This window comes from Salmo trutta, chromosome 3, assembly GCF_901001165.1.
Source record: "Salmo trutta chromosome 3, fSalTru1.1, whole genome shotgun sequence".
Taxonomy (NCBI): Eukaryota; Metazoa; Chordata; class Actinopteri; order Salmoniformes; family Salmonidae; genus Salmo; species Salmo trutta.
In genome coordinates this window covers 6,101,755-6,116,593 of record NC_042959.1, presented here as the reverse complement: position 1 = coordinate 6,116,593, position 14,839 = coordinate 6,101,755, and the positions used below count along the sequence as shown (strand labels likewise).

The window sequence follows — 14,839 nt, the reverse complement described above, 5'->3', positions numbered from 1 at the left end:
TCTTTTAAGTCGAAAACAAAAACATAAAATGAAAATAAACACCAGAGTAAAATGTACAAAAGACATTTAGGATATGTTTATTAAGCCAGTCAAATACAAAAAGTCTCATCACATCAGTAATGTGCTTTTGCCTCCTGCAAAACTCCAGAACTACAAACCAGAAAAAGACACCTACCAGAGGAAAAACAAAGCATTCCTTTCAAAGTGCAATTCAACCTTTAAAAACATCTCCATTCAACTATTGGACCATTCTGGAATCTGTCTTTTAAAAGAAAAAAAGACTGTTCCAACTATTTACAGTGAACATTGTGAATAAAACACCCATCTTTACCAGCAGTCAGAATGAAACAAACACAATAAGGATTATAATAGGATACATATTCAACCCTATATAGCTTTGAGTTATGGGTTTGATTCAGGAGAAGACAGAACATTAGTTCACCACCAAATCAAATCACATATCAGGAGGATTAGAGCTCTAGGGTAGTGACCAATCCCCAAAATCAACCCCATTAGCCCCCTAAACTCCAGACACTAGTCGACATAAAGAATTGGCAAAGTATAAGCAATATGGTAACAAAAAAAATCCACCTTGTCGTTACAATGAGTTTTTATTGTTGCCATTTTGTCAACACCTATCCAATCCTCTCAGATCAACAGAAGTACCTGGGGTAAGGTACATGGCTGGGAATTCAAGCCGGCTCTATTGACAGTGTCACAGAGGTTCACAGGACTGTCGGATAGATACTGTAGATAGATAGGCGTTAGTATGAAGCAGGTGGTCTTAGAGGTGCATTGAGACAGAAGCCAGCTGAGTCAGGAATAGGACCTAAATGGCACCCTATTCCCTATATAGTGCACTACCTTTAACCAGAGCTGGGAACAAGAGTAGTGCACTATACAGGGAATAGTGTGCCATTTGGGCAGCAGTCCCTGTCTGGCGGAGGTGGTTTATCACTGGACTGTTAACTGAGGTAATGGCTGGCTGAACCTTAGGGGTTAGTGGAGTCTCAGCTTTAAAAATCACTTCATTTCCTCGCCTCTGACTGGATGCAAAAAGGACATGAATGACAGGTTAAAGCAATATGACGGAGACCAATTGTACCCTGTTAACGCGATATAAATTCACATATTAATGCACTTACAGCGCCTATTCTGACCATACTGCTAGCTGGAGCGCTCAGGCAGGCTAACGTTTAAAGTAACCAGAACAGGCCTATACACATTACAGTAGTACTATCTAGTAACCAGAACAGGCCTATACACATTACAGTAGTACTATCTAGTAACCAGAACAGGCCTATACACATTACAGTAGTACTATCTAGTAACCAGAACAGGCCTATACACATTACAGTAGTACTATCTAACTGTCAGCAGTAGGGAAGGAAACGAGACCAGGAAAGGAAGCCATTCAAAACTATTGGGACAAAGCCTGGCTACACTACGACCCAATCCTCCAGACATGACAGCTTTATGAGTAAATATGTTTATATATATATATATATATATATAAATATAAATATAAATCGATGAGCAAATATTTAACCCAATGAAATCAAAGCAAAGGTGCTCCATTGAAATGACATTGGTCATTTTTGGCCAATCAGGTGCTCTTGTGAGGGTGTGTGTGTGTGTGTGTGTAACGAACATACGATGTCAATAGCTACAATATATTGGGAGTACACTAACATAGAAAGAACAGCATTACTAAAGACAAGTGATTTACATTTAGTCAATGCAACCATCAAAACAGTAGATTATAAATAAATGATCAATGAAAATCACCACAGCCATGTTTTTTGGCATGATATACCAGCTAAATTCACTTCCCAAGTTGGATGTATTATAACACTCACTTTATGAACAGTTACACTTATAGTACAGTTCTAGAACACCAATGGTACTGAAAAACAAAGAAAAACAACCACTGTTACAATTCTATGATTCCAATTCCAAGGCAATTTATCTATATATTATATATCGTTGGAATGAATACAAGTAGGATTGGATGTTATTGACATGGGAGAATGGACCCCTTAACCCTACAAGTAACAAAACAGCTTTGTAAAAAAAAAAAATATATATATATATATTTGCAGTGGGACGATCGTCAACAGCTGATAATCACATAGGTATGTTGTTTTAATATTGTATTTCGATAATTTCAACCTATTACACAAAATGACTTCAGTTCCTGCATAGAATCATATAAAGCAGATATTGAATCTCCCAAAAAAATAATATGAGGTTAAACAAAGAAACACATCTAAATGGTAATATTGATGTATTATATTTCTGAATAGCGAAAACAGTGTTTGTCTCACAAGTAGGCTTATAAAAGGCAAGTATAAACAACATTACAACAGGATATCTACAGTTCAGTAGGAAAATTATAGTTCAAATCACACCGGGTCAACTGAAAACTGATTCATGCTTCTACCACCCAGCTGGATCCATGGTGAGGCAACGAAAGAACGAACGGTGGAGAGGCCCTTAGCGCTTTCCAGGGTCAATATTCTGTCGCTCTCTTTTTCCAAACCCAGTTGCTGCGGACTGATCTATAAACAGAGTAGAGGAAAAAGTTTGTGATCAATGAGATGTTAAACAATCAGCCACTCAAGAGAACAAAAGAAAAAGCGAGAGAGAGAATGGGAAAGCGAAAGAGACCGTTTGTGAATGGATGAGAGAGAGAAAGTGAGAGATTGGCAAAAATATATATCATGTTTCTCTGGTAGGGTTGCAAAATTCTGGGAACTTTCTCAACCAGAAAGGAGGATTCAGGATTTCCTGCTTATGCATCCTGATTCCAGGTGATCTTCAAACCAATTCAACTGGGTTCATGCAAGTGACTGAATGATCGTTCGTGGGAGGAATCCTCACTATCAGTATCTGCAACTTGGCAGCACAGAACATTGTTTTGAGAACGGAAATGTTTTGGTACCCTTCCCCAGATCTATTCCTCAACAGAATCCTGTCTTGGAGCTCTACAGGCAATTCCTCGGTTTTTGCTCTGACATGCACTGTCAACTGTGGGACCTTATATAGACAGGTGTGTGCCTTCCCAAATCATGTCCAATCAATTGAATTTACCACAGGTGGACTCCAATCAAGTTGTAGAAACATCAAGGATGATCAATGGAAACAGGATGCACCTGAGCTCAATTTCAAGTCTCATAGCAAAGGGTCTGAATACTTATGTAAATAAGGTATCTGTTTTTAATAAATTAACACATTTCTAAAACCTGTTTTCACTTTGTCATTATGGGGTATTGTGTGTAGATTAAAATAAGCCTGTAACGTAAAATGTTGAAAAAGTCAAAGGGGTCTGAATACTTTCCAAATGCACTGTAAGAGAACTAAGGGGACTGCCGCGGCAGAGCACACTTCAGACCGGTTCTTTATGCATCTAAGTTTGACTGTAACCTCATCAGCTTGCTGTTAATAAATCATTATTCATTTAAGATTGACTTGGTGTCCAAATGTGTATAATTTCCATGACAATTTAGCATCTGGAATGGGATGATTGATTCTGCCTGCGGAGCTCTCCAGTGAGGGTCTGCAAGGAAAACCGGTGGTGCGTTTTATGAAACGTGAGGGTAATTCCCATCTGACCAAAAGAGGACGAGGACCCGCCCAGACCAGACCCTTACTGTGAGCTGCCTGGGAGGAGACACATCATCCGTGAACAATTAAGGGACACTGCGACCGAATTTCATTAAGTCAATTTAAATGGATTTGTTTAAAATAAAGAATAAAACTAAACAAAATTAAAAGGAGGGTACCACTAGTCTTAAGTAATAGCACGAGGTGTTATTCTATATGTATGGGATGCGGCGAGACTATAGAGTCTATAGCATCTATGACTACGCGAGACTATAGCTGTTTCCATTATGTGGAACTGTGTTGAGATTTGAAGTAGATCCAAGAGCTGATAAGCCAGCACCAACTTTTTCAAGGTCCTAGCAGATGTTAAACAACATATTTTGACTAGTTGATGTCACAGGAACATATGTCAATGCAACAGGTCAAAAAGATAAGATTAAAAGAGAGAGGGATTGTTTACTTTAGAAGGTGCCTATTCCGCTCAACGGGACACTATCATCTGATGTGTCTGAAGTATAATTCTGTATACGCATGGTTTTATCAAGACTTCCTGCCCAAGATGCAGTAGATTCGATTAAGATGTTTTTTGAACTGATTAAAATGTAGCATAGTGAAAACTAAGTACATGTTAATTTTCTGTGGTGTCAATACTGTGTTTGATTTATTGTGTGGGATCTTTTTATTTTGGTTTCAGTGGCATTTTTTCACAGGTTAGAAAGGATGGCACCTTAGAGGGCACACAAATTAAAGGTTCTGAAGTATTTATTGTCCGAGTTTTGGTTGCACACATGTAAATTCTCTTGATAAGTATTGTACTGAAACACCCAATGTAAAATAATGAGTCTGAGGTACAGGGAAAGAAAAGGGAAATAAACATTCACTTAATGGGGTGGAATGACCTCTGACCTCTGTTCTGACTTTCTGGTGAGGACTGATTACCCTCACTAGAAAGGCTAAAGACATTGGGTGAGATTTAAATGTAATATGTAAACACTGATAAATTATAAACTTCTTCCAAATCATCATAAATAGTCCTGTGTGTGATTCGGACCATGACAGTGAGAGAGCGCTGCCCCTGAATGACAGGAATCTGTCTCTAGTCTATTTTACTATTTCCTTATGGGATACAATTATTTTCTTATGGAGTTATCAAGGAGTTATAATTCTAATTTGTATTTTTTTTTAATTTAACGGGTAGTGTTGTTTTTTTGGGACGCATGAATCACTATGGGAGTCATGGGTAATTACCAGTCCCCTGGGGCCCTTTGGTAAATATGCAAATGGTTTTTGTTCACAGGCCTGCCTATAAAAATAATAAATATATGTTGGTAATGGTTGACAGTCACTCCAAATGGATTGAAGTTTTCCCCACCTCGATTGACATACGAAGAAGCGTATCGAGTGATATATGAAGTGTAGAGTGATTATATAAAGAAGTGTATAGCGATATATGAAGTGTATTGCAGCCGTTTTGTTTTTTTGTCTTGCTTCAATACAAATCTCACCAAATTTGGTCTGCTGTATAGTCGGGATTTCTCCCTAAGTATTAGTCCTCTGACTCTCTGACCTGGTCAGTCTGCGGTGAGGTCATCAATATGATCAGGGGGTATAAGCCAATTTACAAAAATGGTTTCAACAGTGTGTTGTTATTTTCTTTGACATTTGTCTTAGAAGTTTGTATTAAGAATATTAGTACTAGTTTGTCATACAGTACATAGTTTGTCTGGATTTCCTGAATCAGAAATGCCCTAAACTAAACAGTTGTTCTGGTTGGTCCTCACTCTCTAGCTTATGGCGAAGGTGACCACAGATGGTATCTAGATGCATGGAAGGGATAATTTGACCAAGAACAGTTTGAGCCTCACCCCCTCTAACTGGCTGAAGTAATGGCGTTCACTATGGCCCTTCACCATTTCTATCGTGAGACCTGAGTCCGAGCCAGCAACCTGTACACAGCATCCAGTTGAAGCCATCAACTGCCTTTTTTCCTCAGTAGTGCAACATGAGTCCACACGGAGTGAGCATGGAGAGAGATCCCATCCAAACTTCTCTCACGCTGCTGGAGTACTGCTAGGAAAATGGACAAGGACTGTAAAAGATGGTGGTGGCTCAGGTGAGAGATTCGTCTGCTTGGGAAAATCAGATTATTCCCCAGATATTGAAAAATCGGCACAATATCAAGGGCCATCCACTTTGAACATGTTAGACATGTGTGCCATTGGGAGGACTAACTGTAAAGCTTTCTGAATAAGACAATTAAGAAACGCCAGAAGATGAATTGCCGTGAAGGAGGGGGGGATGTTCAACCGTGCCGTAATTGATTTAGGCTTACCCCAAATTATTTATTTGGGGTATCAGGTTGATTGTGGACGTCTGCACACTACAGAATTTATAGTAAATTTAGACTAAGAACGCATTGAGATACCAATCTGTCATTACCACAAATGGGGGACGTGATGAGAAAAGTGAAAGCTAGAAATATAAGATGAATATACTTTATGTCAATGTACATTCTGCCAGAATCTGTGTGTGCTAAATTGAGGGTCTGAAATTAAAGTGATAGAACCAATGTGAACCACTAAGGACCGTCATTCTAAATTTGGGTTGATTCATTTATCAATAGTTCTAATTATGATTTGGAAAGGTGAGGCTTCTAGAGACAGAGAGATGCCCCTAAACATGAGGAGAGACAGAGATTGTAGCTTGGGCTAACCTTGCCCCAATCTCATTCTGATCAAGGTTGGTGTGAAACTGTTCTAACATGTATTCTCTCTCTTCCCTGTGAAAGTCAATATGGTTTCTAGGTCGTGTGGAACATCATTGTTCCAGATGAGGGATTGTTGGAAACTGACATTTTTTGTAACTGAATAATTGACTTGAGCAAGTTTTTAGTATGTGTTTATAACTATATAAGTGGAGCAATTCATGTGTTATGGGTCAGATGGAATGATTTATGTGCAAATGGAGGCCGGAGGCAAAGTACAAAATGGGGCCCGTCTCTGAGATAGAATGTTTCTATAAGGGTGAGATAAGTCCCGAGCCAAAGGGACCAACGCAGCCCAGGAGTAGTGGCCCAGAAGATGGTAAGAGTCCTGAGCCAAAGGGACCAACGCAGCCCAGGAGTAGTGGCCCAGAAGTTAAGATGGTGAACTTTACTATAGCATTGATAAGAAAAATGCCTTTTAAAACTACAACCAACTATGTACTATGAATCTTAGTGTGGGTTGCAACAACATGGTTTAAATTAATCTAGGATTAAAACTAATCTAGGTTTTGTAAATCTAGGTTTGTAATTAATCAGAGATGTTCATTTTAAATCTGGATCAGTAAAACTTTGATTAGTGACATGTAACACCAATGAGGTATTTTGTGAGTTGAAACGAAATAGCTAGCCTATTTGACAAATGAGCCCACAAAGTTGTTGTTCCTTGATAAAATAATAACAATATAATGTTAGAACTACTGTAACTCCATCGTGAAAGGTTCTCATGGGTTGGCTGATTTGAAATAAAATCCGTTATTTGCCAGTACTAGACAGATAACGAATTCGCTAGTTAATGTTAGCTACTGGAGCTAGCTAGTTTATAAACCAAGCTAGCTAGCATAAAATATTATTTATTATTATCGTCATTACTTAACATTATTTTGCCATTTATTATTTGTCCGCTAACCACATGACCATGGCACGCCAAAGAAGTTCACATTTCTCCGCTTATGAAAAAAAAAACTATTGTCGAAGCCGATGGAGGAATTTAGTAACATAACGTTACTGGAGGATAAAAGACAGACAACACGACTGTCAAAAAGAAGGACACCTGGACCATTTTATTCGACAGATTTAATGGATCGACACGGATTAAAGAGAAGAGGGACCCAAATCGGATGAAAGCATGCTGGAAAAAAAACTTTTTGGCAAAAGCCAAATTATAAACATAGTTTAAATGCGGCAGAAGAGAGGCGGGGGCTATTTCAGACTGGAGGGGGGCCTCAGTCCAAGGAAATTGATCCCATCACCCAGAAGATATGTGAGATGATTCCCCAGCAGGTTGCCCCTCTCCATAACCCCTATGATGACGACGGACAACTCGATCCACCAATATTTAGTAAACACAAATAAAAAGGTAAATATCGATGCCTATAAATGCACGTTAACACTAACTTTAATGTTACCGTTATCAGGCCCGTTACAGCATGTTGCATAACATCATCATTCGTACCAAGGCTGGGCATATCATAAGCCCCAATTCAATTGTTACACAAAATGGGCACGTAAATAGCTTACTAATAATGAGTTTATCATAAAACTCAACAGGATTCAACCTGTCTCTAATTATTCTCTGAAGAACTGTTGTTTTGGTCTCTCCACAGTAGATATGCTGCCATTTTAAAATCAGTTAAACCACATTAAGTGGCAGTTTAGAATTAAATCTCCAATCTAAATGTATTATTTTATTTTTGATTAATTGAGCAACAGGCTTAAAATTAAACTAGGTTTAAAGTGAAAACTAAAGTTAGATTATAGGAAGGATTTAATTTAACTAGGATAAATTTAAAACTAGGTTCAAAATTTGATGCAACAAGATGAATATATAAACCTTGATTTGAGAGTTAATCCACCCTTAATGGATCAAACGCTTGCACTGTTGGGTTTATGGTGACAGCTATGACAACCCCGTTCCAAACAATGAAGACACGAAGGTTCTGTTTAAGAGACTTCCTGGAATGAGGTGAGATAAGAGGTCTCTAGCTGACATCACTCACACTCAGGCACCTGCAACCATGTCATTTGGTGTGTTTTTCCCTGGGTATGGAGTTGCATGTGCCCTAGACCAAATTCGTGCCATCTCTAGACACGTAGAGAATATTGGCAATGCTACTTGAAATGCCCTGGAACAATACTTATGTCCCAGATCACTCTTCTAATATAACTGATCTCACCAAATACACTGCCACTGTTGCTAAGAATAATTCCCCACAAACAGTGGAGGCTTACAACTTGGTTGGAATCCTTGTTTGGAAGTCGGGGATCCCAAATTGCCAAAATGGGCTGCAGCTTGTGTTTTTTTGCTTAGTTTGCCTAATTGTGTTATTAACATGCTGTGTATGTGTGTGTGTATTTATGATATATTCACTCCCATTAATAGAAGTTGAACCTTTATGATGATAGTATTCCCATACTAATTAGATTGTACAACCCAGAATGAAGGGTTTGAAGTGATGAAGTGTCTGGTTTTGTGTTGATTTCCCTTACTTTAATAGAAATATAGAACCCTTTGATAGAAGCTATAATCTAAAAAAAAATTGCAATTTCCACAAATTTTGGAAATGTTACCAGAATTTTTAACCCTTTCCCCCATTGGCCATAAGTTGTGTCGGCATACCCGTGTTCTCTGGAGGCGGTCTGGATCCGTCTCCTGCTCCGGGTCCCCTGGAGCCTCTGGGCTGGGGGAACGATTGCTGCCACGGGATTCCCTGATGGACCAAAGCAGAACAGAGAGCACAATGTCAGTCAATCACATTTTATTCATATAGTCCTTTTTACATAAGTTATCACAAAGTGCTTTACAGTAACCCGGGCCTAAGCCTCCAGAGAGCAAGTAGCTGCTTACTGGCAAGGGGGGGAAAGCTCCTCTGTCAGCAGCGATGATCTAAGAGTAGCGGCTAGGGGTCCCATTTGGGATTAGGTTACCATATTCACTAGGAACCAAACGGACCGAAATGGGGAAGGACTACCTGAACTAGTCCAATAAGAAACAGGTATTTTTGGCTGATATATTGTGATACGGACCCTTACCGTTGTGAGGGGTGTGAAGTCGCCACGTTCCGGTGGCGCTACGCTGCCGGCAGCAGCTGTTGCGTTGTTGGGTATCCTGGGGTGTATTGGCCAGCCGTCCAGCCCTCCTCCTGGAGCCACCTGCACAAAGGGACCACAGTAGGGAGGGCTCAGAGGGCCGTTCATGGTACCTGAGGAGGGGTCTGAGGTACGCCTCTCCTGCTGCTGCTGGCCCTACCAGGGAACACAGGGATACAGACCTCGGTAACCCCGGTCAGAGCACAGTAAGGCAGGGCAAGCAGGCAGGTAGAGGAAGCACAGCGCCCAGTCACTTGGATTTTATGCAACAGATCTAGTTGATCTATGTCTGGAAATACGGAGGGGTTGTTTTCAGCCAGGCAGAGGAATGTTGCACTCGTTTGAGATATAACTGGAGTAAAACACAGCCCTAGTTGGTGCTCCTCAAACAGACTGGAAGGAAGTGAAGCACAGCACACAGCCATTTTTACTCATCTAAATCAGGAGAAAATCCATCCTATTGCTGTCATGACTTCAAAAAGAGGTCTAAGTGCTAGGTGAAACTAGACTGATGGGTTTACCACCACAGCCATGTGAAGACAAGCTCCGTCTGTCTGTTGGACTGAGGGGTTAGCCTATAATACATGTGCTAATTGACTAGGTTCACCACAGCCATGTGAAGACAAGCTAAACCTGTCTATAATGGGAGATGAGAAGGGACTGAGGCGTGGTGACTACAGTACCTGTTTATGATGTTGCATCTGTAGTCTCTCCAGCTTGCATCTCTCTGTTCTCTCTCTCTGACACTCGTTCTGGGCCTGGTGAAGCTGAGAGGAACAAACCAACTCAAATTTATGAACACACGTCAGGAAAACCAACACATGGGAGGTGGAGGAGATGAGAAACTCCCTATTCAATGCAAAGTGCTGTGAAACAGTCTGTGTCCCAAGTGGCACCCTCTACCCTATACAGTGCACTACTTTTGACCAGGGCCCATAGCATTGTGCACTACATAGGGAATAGGGTGCCATTTAGGACACAGAAGAAAGCAGCTCCTAACCTGATTGGTGAGGTTGGTCATCTGACCCTGCAGCCTCTCCACCTGTCTCCTCAAGTCCTCCTTTTCCTCGTTCATTCGTTCCCTGTCGCTCCGCTCTTTCCTGAAGTCCTCCTCAAAGATCTTCACCTGAGAGAGTAGATGCAGGATGATTACCTCGGATACTAAGTTGGTGAGTTCAACTTTTTTTCGGAAGACCTGGGACACCAGGTACGTGAAATCAAATACAATTTTTATTCTCACATGCGCAGAATACAACAGGTGTAGACCTTACCGTGAAATGCTTACATACAAGCCCTTAACTCTATTTCTTGAAGTGCATTGTTGGTTAAGAAAATTACAAAATAAACTAACAATAGTAATGTGCAGGGGTACAGGTTAGTTGAGGTCATTTGTACATGTAGGTAGCGATAAAGTGACTATGCATAGATAGTAAACACTGACTAGCAGCAATGGGGGTGTCAATGCAAATAGTCTGGGTGGCCATTTGATTAATTGTTCAGCAGTCTTACGGCTTGGGTGTAGAAGCTGTTAACGAGCCTTTTGGGCCTAGACTTGGCGCTCTGGTACCGCTTGCCGTGCAGTAGCAGAGAGAATAGTCTACGGTTTGGGTGACTGGAGTCTGACAATATTTTGAGCCTTCCTAGTATTGAGATCCTGGATAGCAGGAAGCTTGGCCCCAGTGATGTACTGGGCCGTATGCACTACCCTCTGTAGCGCCTTACGGTCAGATGCCGAGCAGTTGCCATACCAGGCGGTGATGCAACCAGTCGGGATGCTCTTGATGATGCAGCTGTAGAATTTTTTGAGGATCTGGGGACCAAATCTTTTCAATCTCCTGAGGGGGAAAAGGCGTTGTCGTGCCATCTTCACGACTGTCTTGGGGCTCCACTACAGCCCTGTCGATGTGAATGGGGGAGTGTTTGGTCCTCCTTTTCCTATAGTCCATGATCAGCTCCTTGGTCTTGTTCACATTGAGGGAGAGGTTGTTGTCCTGGCACCACACTGCCAGGTCTCTGACCTCCTTCCTATAGGCTGTCTCATCGTTGTTAGTGATCAGGCTGTTGAAGACACTTGCCATTTGGTCCACGAAATATAGCCAATCACTGAACTGGATCAATTAGCTCAGAAAGCGTCTGACTGACCTGTTCCATTAACACTGCTATCTGGGTGAGCAGCTCCTGCCGCCTCAAGTTACTAGGCCCGTCGCCATGGTTACCGCTGGCGCCCTGGACCGGTGGCTGCTGGGAGGAGGGGGGAGGGTGCAGGTTCAAGGCCTCCTCTAGAGCCTGATGGGTGGCAGGGGGAGACAGAGTAAGTTAGATAACACACACACACACACACACACACACACACAGAGTGTACACACACACAGTACTGACCCGATTGAGGCGCTGTATCTCCTTCTCCTGGTACTCTCTCTGTTTACTGAGGGGCAGCAGCTGATCCTGCAGGTAACGAACCTTCTGCTTCAACTCTGTGGTCTCAGAGTTCAGACACTCCTTCTCCCCCTGAAAACATTCATACAACAACATTGGCACAATCTGCTTCAACTCCACTGTTTCAGAGATCATTCACAATTTTAATCCAGACTGAAAGATGTGAAAGTCAGACGAGTAATGGTCCATGCGTCAGAGACTGTCAGGTTAAAGTTGACCTGACGGTAACCTAACGGTGACCTATCAATAACATGATGTCATAGGAAAACATCATCCTGGCATGTTTTTGAAAAAAGTCAAATGTCACAGTAGCTGACGTTTTTCTCAGTCAACGGGAAAAACTGTGTCAGAGGGTTGACGGTTTTCTCCTTTGTCTCTAACTCACTCTCTTCCCTCCCTCCTTTCACCCCTTCGTCCCACTCTTCCCCCTCTTCTCCTTTCCCTTCTTCAAACCTGTCTGTTGACCACCGCTCAACGTCAGCAAGACAAAAGGAGCTGATCGTGGACTACAGGAAACGGAGGGTCGAGCACGGCCCCATTCACACCAATGGGGCTGTAGTCGAGCGGGACGAAAGTTTCAAGTTCCTCAGTGTCCACATTACTAAAGGACCTATCATGGTCCCAACACAACAGTTGTTAAGAGGGCACGACAACGCCTCTTCCCCAGCAGGAGGCTGAAAAGATTTGGCATGGGGCTCTTAGATCCTCAAAAATGTTCTACAGCTGCACCACTGAGAGCATCTTGACTGGCTGCATCACTGCTTGGTATGCCAACCGCTTGGCATCCAACCATAAGGAGTTAGAAGGTAGTGCGTGCGGCCCAATTCGCTCTGCTATCGCACAGCAAGTGGTACCGGAGCGCCAAGTCTGGGATCAAAAGGCTCCTGAACAGCTTCTATCCCCCAAGCCATAAGACTGCTGAACAGTTAGTCAAGTACCTACACTGACTATTTGCACACTCACTGGACTTTACCCACACATAATACACAACACCCACGCTGCTGCTACTACTACTACTACTGTGTTTATTATCTATCCTGATTTTGTCGAGTCACTTTTACCCGTACCTACACCGCCTTCAGAAAGTATTCACACCCATTGACTTTTCCCACATTTTTGTTGTATTACAGCCTGATTTTTAAAATGTATTACATTTAGATTTTGTCGTCACTGGCCTACACAATACCCCATAATGTCTAAGTGGAATTATGTTTTTAACAAATTAAATGAAATATGAAAAGCTGAAATGTATTCAACACATTTGTTATGAAAAGCCTAAATAAGTTCAGGAGTATAAAATGTGCTTAAGTCACATAATAAGTTGCACGGATTCTGTGTGCAGTAATAGTATTTAAAAAAATTTTACTGACCACCTCATCTCTGTACCCCACAAATACAGATAATTGCAAAGGTTTTCAGTCAAGCTGTGAATTTCAAACACAGATTCAACCACAAAGACCAGGAGGGTTTTCTAAATGTCTCGCTAAGAAGGGCACCTATTGGTACACAGTAACAAATAAAAAAGGAGACATTGAATATCCCTTTGAGCATGGTGAATTAATTACACTTTGGATGGTGTATCAATACACCCAGTCACTACAAAGATCTGAGTTTGCAACAAGGTACTAAAGCGCGCACGCACGCACGCACGCACTTGGGGTCACTTTGAAATGTCCTTGTTTTTGAAAGAAAAGCATATTTCTTGTCCATTAAAATAACATCAAATTGATCAGAAATACAGCGTAGACATTGTTAATGTTGTAAATGACGATCGTAGCTGGAAACGATAGATTTTTTTAATGGATTATCTACATAGGTGTACAGAGGCCCATTATCAGCAACCATCACTCCTGTGTTCCAATGGCACGTTGTGTTAGCTAATCCAAGTTTATAATTTTAAAAGGCTAATTGATCATTAGAAAACCCTTTTTCAATTATGTTAGCACAGCTGAAAACTGTTTTGCTGATTAAAAAAGTAATAAAACTGGCCTTTAGACTAGTTGAGTATCTGGAGCATCAGCATTTGTGGGTTCGATTACAGGTTCAAAATGTCCAGAAACAAAGAACTTTCTTCTAAAACTCATCAGTCTATTTGTGTTCTGAGAAATGAAGGCAATTCCATGCGAGAAATTACCAAGAAATTGAAGATATCGTACAACGCTGTGTACTACTCCCTTCACAGAACAATGCAAACTGGCTCTAACCAGAATAGAAAGAGGAGTGTGAGGACCCGGTGCACAACTGAGCAAGAGGACAAGTACATTAGAATGTTTGAGAAGTTTGAGTCCTCAAGTCACAAGTCCTCAACTGGCAGCTTCATTAAGTAGTACCCGCAAAACACCAGTCTCAACGTCAACAGTGAAGAGGCGACTCCGGGATGCTGGCCTTCTAGGCAGAGTTGCAAAGAAAAACTTTTGAACGGTAGTGTGTGCGCACACACACACACACACACACACACACACACACACACACACACACACACACACACACGTGCCACTCATTGATACTCAATGAGTGGGCTGGAGCAGTTCTCCTCCACGCATGTGTTCCCAGCAGTGAAGACCGCACACACACACACACCAACACACACAGCAAAAATGGTGTTGAGTTTGTGTACGTCTGGAGGACATGGTTGGGTCTGTACTAGGTTTCTGTGGGTTCTCACCTGTACGTTCTCGATCTTGGACTTGGCGAGCAGCAGCTTCTTATCGTAATCCCGCTGCCTCTGTTCTCGCTCCGCCTCCAGCTCCTGCACGGCCTTCTGGGAGTCCGCCAGCCGCTGACGCAGGTCTGTGATCTGATATTTTTTGTGGTGTGGGGGGTGGGGGGTTCAAACTGTTTTAGAACAGGGAGTATTGGTTTCTTTTCAATGAGACAAACAGGTCATCATTTCATATAGTAACACAGTGACCTGGGTTGGAGCAGGTCTATGCAGTTACACAGGGC

At 41.7% G+C, this 14,839-nt stretch overlaps 1 protein-coding gene across 8 annotated transcripts in view; it reads right to left on the bottom strand.

Annotated features, from left to right (window-relative positions):
• Window positions 1-59: 59 nt before the first annotated feature.
• The window catches only part of tnip1 (TNFAIP3 interacting protein 1), a 41,014-nt gene continuing 26,234 nt past the window's right edge, over window positions 60-14,839 (bottom strand). For 4 of the 8 annotated variants that reach the window (XM_029721082.1, XM_029721060.1, XM_029721050.1 and 1 more), the window contains 8 exons: window positions 14,559-14,690; window positions 11,837-11,965; window positions 11,600-11,743; window positions 10,458-10,583; window positions 10,141-10,224; window positions 9,395-9,613; window positions 8,988-9,078; window positions 60-2,561 (listed from right to left, as the gene is read on the bottom strand). In XM_029721082.1, coding sequence (XP_029576942.1) covers window positions 2,497-2,561; window positions 8,988-9,078; window positions 9,395-9,613; window positions 10,141-10,224; window positions 10,458-10,583; window positions 11,600-11,743; window positions 11,837-11,965; window positions 14,559-14,690 — 990 coding nt within the window. In that variant the 3' untranslated portion in view covers window positions 60-2,496. The remainder of the gene's footprint in view (window positions 2,562-8,987; window positions 9,079-9,394; window positions 9,614-10,140; window positions 10,225-10,457; window positions 10,584-11,599; window positions 11,744-11,836; window positions 11,966-14,558; window positions 14,691-14,839) is intronic. The other 4 variants (XM_029721107.1, XM_029721068.1, XM_029721091.1 and 1 more) reach the window with 3 other exon arrangements.